The following is a 5000-nucleotide window of genomic DNA, read 5'->3' as shown; positions in this document are numbered from 1 at the left end:
ACAAAGTTCTTTGTATTTCAACAGCGAAGGCTGCTGCTGATCTAGAACCGTCTGTTGTTTACACTATCGAGACGGTGTTCAACAAACTGGACACGAGTATATTTACACTGAGAGAGGAAAAGAAGAATGCACTTGAAGCTTTGGTTGAGAAGAAGTATCTTTTTTCGTGGCTCAGTGCTGCGTCGCCGTGTCGTTGCTGTATCGGTTGAGGACCTACCCGAATAGCGTCGGTGACGGCCTCTGGAAATCCACAATTTACCGAGAGGTTCCCGACTAATCACAGTTTGCATTCGTCGGGTGACATCAGGCTACCAAGTTGATGTATTTGCATTTTTATAAGATGTTGTTAATGTACACTAATGCACACGACTACACCTGCTATCAGAGAAACACAGTACGGCTTCAAGAGCCAAATGCACTCAACGTAAGTGGAGAGGGATAAACCATGTAGAAAATGAGGGGGAAACCTATTGAAGTGAAGTGGTTTATTCATACCCAAAGCTCGTGATTGGACTTCTGGTTTCTTGGGCAGGGCGGGCTTAATGCTGATTGGCTGAATCAGGCAAGGCTTCACACTGATTGGTGGAGAAGCGACCGCCTTGTTGTCCATTGGCTGGGCTGTTGGCTCAGGGTTTGACGGGGGAGACTGTTGACGATTTAGAAACAAATAATAATTTACAAATAATTTATATTTAATTAAATATATTAAAAAATGGACATCAAATCCTTCAGCGACATAAGATCCTCCTTCATTCTCATCTCCTGTCTCCAGTGACCTGTGACTCCGCCCCCTCTACCACCCAGCCCTGTTCTGACCTGATGGCCCGCCCCCTCTACGACCCAGCCCTGTTCTGACCTGAGGGCCCGCCTCCTCGCCGCTACGGGGCGGGGCTACCGCCGTCCTCCTGAGCCGGACCCCGAACGGGCTCTCAGGGTTCCCCTTGGCCGGAGCGCCCCCCTCTGTGGAGCGGACGAGACACAGGGTTCAGGATAAAGAAAGGACTAGTTTAACACACCAGGACGTACAGCATACAGAAGAACATTAAGCCTCAAGCCTCATGCAAAAGCCAAACGCACCTAGACTTCATTTGTGTTACATTAAGTGTGACCTTTGTGGTACATTAAGTGTGACCTTTGTGGTGCATTAAGTGTGACCTTTGTGGTACATTAAGTGTGACCTTTCAGGTGCATTAAGTGTGACCTTTGTGGTACATTAATGCCGCTTTTCCACTGCATGGTACCAGCTCGACACGACTCGACTCGACTTGACTCAGCTCGCACTTTTTGCGTTTCCACCGCGAAAACATGGTATCTGGTACCTGAAGTGGCTGCTTTTTCTAGTACCGCCTCGCTCTAGGTTCCAAGCGGCTGAGCCGATGCTAAAAGGTGGCGTCGGCAGACGGCCGGCCACTGATTGGCCAGAGAGTGTGACGAAGTCACGAGAGCGACATGGCAACCATGCTGGTAACAGCCCTAGCAGCGCCGCAGCCAACATATTCCACTACTTCAACTTCTTCAACATGCCAGCTAATAATAGTAATGTTATCGATGTCCTCCATTGTTGTTATGTGGGTTCTGTCCATGTGTGGGTTGCGTAGGTGTTGTTTGCGTCGCGTACAAAAATACGTCACGGCCCTTTCGCGCAGACGACCCCGCCCACGTCCAGGAGGTACTATTTGCGGTGGAAAACGACCCGTGCTGCTACCGTGTCGAGTCGTGTCGAGTCGAGTCGAGTCGAGTCGAGCTACATGTGCGGTGGAAAAGCGGCATAAGTGTAACCTTTGTGGTGCATTAAGTGTGACCTTTGTGGTGCATTAAGTGTGACCTTTGTGTTGCATTAAGTGTGATCTTTGTGGTGCATCAAGTGTGACCTTTCAGGTGCATTAAGTGTGACCTTTGTGGTGCATTAAGTGTGACCTTTTTGGTGAATTAAGTGTGACCTTTGAGGTGCATTTAGTGTGACTTTAAGTGTGACCTTTGTGGTACTTTAAGTGTGACCTTTGTGGTGCATTAAGTGTGACCTCTGAGGTGCATTAAGTGTGACCTTTGTGGTACTTTAAGTGTGACCTTTGTGGTGCATTAAGTGCGACCTTTGTGGTGCATTAAGTGTGACCTCACCGTCGGGGGCTGACGTGGAGGAGGACCGGAGTTTGGTCAGGGGGCCGGCGGGGGTCCTTGGACTGACGGGGCTCAGGGTCACCTCTGCCGACGACACGCTCACCCGTCCCGCTCTGGACGCCGCCGCCGCCGCCGCCGCCGCCGCCGCCGCCACGACCGGCCTGTCGGCAGACTCCAAGGGGGAGGGGGGAATAGGGGAGGAGGGTTGGGGGCTTGTGACGGAGCTCTCTTTTGCCCGCTCCCCCTCCCCTCCTCCTCCTCCGGAGAGGGATCTCTGCCGGGCGGAGGCGATGGTGAAGTGCACCCCCCCCCGCTCAGTGCTGTCGGCGGGCGGCGGCTGTCTGGGCTCCGTCTCGATGGCAACGGACGAGGGACCGACGGAGGATCGCCGCGGCGACTCCCCCTCTGCCCTGTCCCGGTCGTCTTCTTCTTCGTCGGTTGTCGGCCCTCCCGCGTCTCCGGTGTCGTCTGCGGGTCCTTCCTGATCCACCGCCGTCTGTCCGTCAGCCCTCGTCTCTACGGTCGCCCGGGGGCCAAGAAGAGCGGCTGGCTCCTCCCCCTTCTCCTCCTGCTCCTCCCCCTTCTCCTCCTCCTCCTTCTCCTCCCTCGCCGTTACCTCTGTGACCTCATCAGGAGGAGACACGTCCTCCTCGGAGCGACGGAGCGAGGGGCTGGCGGTGAGCGTGGCGTCCGTGCGGGCCTCCGGGACGGCTGAGGTGGCGTCGGCCGCGGCGGGGGCCTCTTCGACCGCCGGGGCGCTCTCGCCCTCCGGCTCGCTCTCCATGTGGGCGTCGCCCTGAGACGGAGCGCTGGGGGGCCGGGAGGGCGGGACGGGGGAGGCCGGCTCCGGCTCCTGCTCCGTTTCCATTCGGACCGCGTCCCTCTGGGTCGCCGTGACGACGAGGGTTTCTTCCCCGCCGGCCTCCGGTCGGTCCGCTTCGACGGACGCCGGGACGCCGCCTGTAGCGTGTGCCTGGGCGTGCGCTCCCTCTGTCTCCACGTCGGGCGTTAGGTCCGCACTCAGCTCCATCTCCTCAATGTCTCCTTCCTCCGTCAGAGTCTCGTCCTCGCCTCCTCCTCCTCCCCCTCCAGAGCTGTGCCGGGAGGCGTTCTGCTCTCCCGGAGTGGCTGCGGGCGCCGGGTCAGACGCCGGGTGGGCGTGTCCTCGCTGCGCCGTCGAAGAGGCCGACAGAACGGCGTCCGCACTGGCCCCGACATCAGCCTCCTGTTCCACCGCCATGGACGCCGGAGGCGCCGTTTCCTCGGCCTGCTCTTCGTCTTCCATTGCATTGTCCGCTGCGGCGACTCCATCTCCCTCCTTCTGCCTCTCGGCCTCCTCCTCCTCCTCCTCTTCCTCCTCCTCCTGCTCCTCCTCTCTCCTCTCCACACACTCTTTCCCCAGCTCCGTTTCCTCCGGTTCCACCCGGTCCGTCTCTCCCTCGTTCTCTGCCACCTGGTCGCTGATGTCATTGTCGGGTTGGAGTTCTTGTGGCCTCACTCCGCTCTTCTCCTGCTGCACGCCGGACTGGACGATGTTTCCCTCCTCATCTTCCTCCTCTTCTCCTGCGGGGGGTGACTCTGGCGCGGCTTCCTCAGCCTCCGTGTTCTCGGTCGCCTGTTCTCCCTAAACCAAAGAGGAAGAGATGATGAGGAAGATGAGATGAGGAAGACATAGAGAGGTGAGGAAGGAAAAGTTTGACACGTTACGTCTACAAAACAATTTGGAATGCTCACTTGTCCAGAATGTTCCATCATCTCGTCCTCCTGCTCTTCCGTCCGTCCGTCCTCCTCTTCCCCGACGGGACCTACAGCGGGACAGGAAGGGGCGGGGTCAAGAGGGGCAGGCCCCTCCTCTTCTTCTGCTTGTGGACCAGCAGGAGCAGAGGGAGGCTCTCTGTGACGGACTGTCTCCTCCACTTCCTCCTCCTCCCGTTCTTCCTCTGCCATGGCGTTTCTTTCCTCCATCCTGGCCTCCACCCTGTCGTCACAGAGCTCCTCCTCTTCCTCCCCCTCCTGCTCTAGCTCCTCCCTCTCCCCCTGCTCCTCCTCCTCCTCCGCTGCCAGCTTCTCCAGACCGAAGGAGGTGCTGCCTGCCAGGGAGGAGTGGAGGGGGCTCTCCCTCAACGAGCTGAGCACCTCCTGCAGGAAGGAACCCTCCTCCTCCTCCTCCTCTTCCTGCTCCGCCTCTTCCTCCTCCTCCTTGTCTTCCTCTCCGACCCCTAGAAGGGGTCCGTCGCCCTCCGTGGCCCCATCGTTGGAGCCGAGGGGGTTCAGCAGGCACTCCGTCGGGCCAGCAGGGGGCTCTGCTGATGCGCTGGGGGGGAGAGTCTGATCAGAATCACCGTGTAGCTGTGACACGACACACACACACACTGTTACCTGTCGGGTGGCGCATCATCGAGGGCTGTGTCCAAGGACAGAGCAGCACGCCACGACACCAACACAACATCCCTCTAAAATGACTCGACACCATGCCACGCAACACACTTCATTACAACACCACAACACACACTACTGCCATCCACTGCCAGACCGAACAACACTATCCCATACATCACAACAACGACACAGACATCACCACGACACAACATTACTCTAAATTACACAACACCATGCCACACAACACAACAACCCAACACAGTGTAACACAATTCCATACAACACAACAACGCAACACACAGAAACACCATCCGATACGACACCACAACACACGAGCCCCGGACACGTAACACCATCCCACACAGAACAGAACTGTCCACTGCGCAGCGCTACACAACAGAACGTGCCCTTCAATGTAACACAACACCACCCCCTTTACCACTGCATGATACAACACAGCAGCCGGTCGTCGTTATAACCGCACAGCTCCGCGCCACACGATC

At 57.4% G+C, this 5000-nt stretch overlaps 1 protein-coding gene across 1 annotated transcript in view; it reads right to left on the bottom strand.

Annotated features, from left to right (window-relative positions):
- Window positions 1–5000, bottom strand: part of zgc:66433 (uncharacterized protein LOC321250 homolog) — a 38433-nt gene that overhangs the window by 2893 nt on the left and 30540 nt on the right. Inside the window, exons 11-14 of the mRNA XM_056601131.1 lie at window positions 3853–4432; window positions 2119–3742; window positions 857–960; window positions 496–646 (exon numbers count right to left, since the gene is read on the bottom strand). Of these exons, the coding sequence (XP_056457106.1) occupies window positions 496–646; window positions 857–960; window positions 2119–3742; window positions 3853–4432 (2459 nt within the window). The remainder of the gene's footprint in view (window positions 1–495; window positions 647–856; window positions 961–2118; window positions 3743–3852; window positions 4433–5000) is intronic.

This window comes from Gadus chalcogrammus, chromosome 10 (genome assembly GCF_026213295.1).
Source record: "Gadus chalcogrammus isolate NIFS_2021 chromosome 10, NIFS_Gcha_1.0, whole genome shotgun sequence".
NCBI lineage: Eukaryota > Metazoa > Chordata > Actinopteri > Gadiformes > Gadidae > Gadus > Gadus chalcogrammus.
This window is presented reverse-complemented; position numbering and strand designations above follow the sequence as displayed.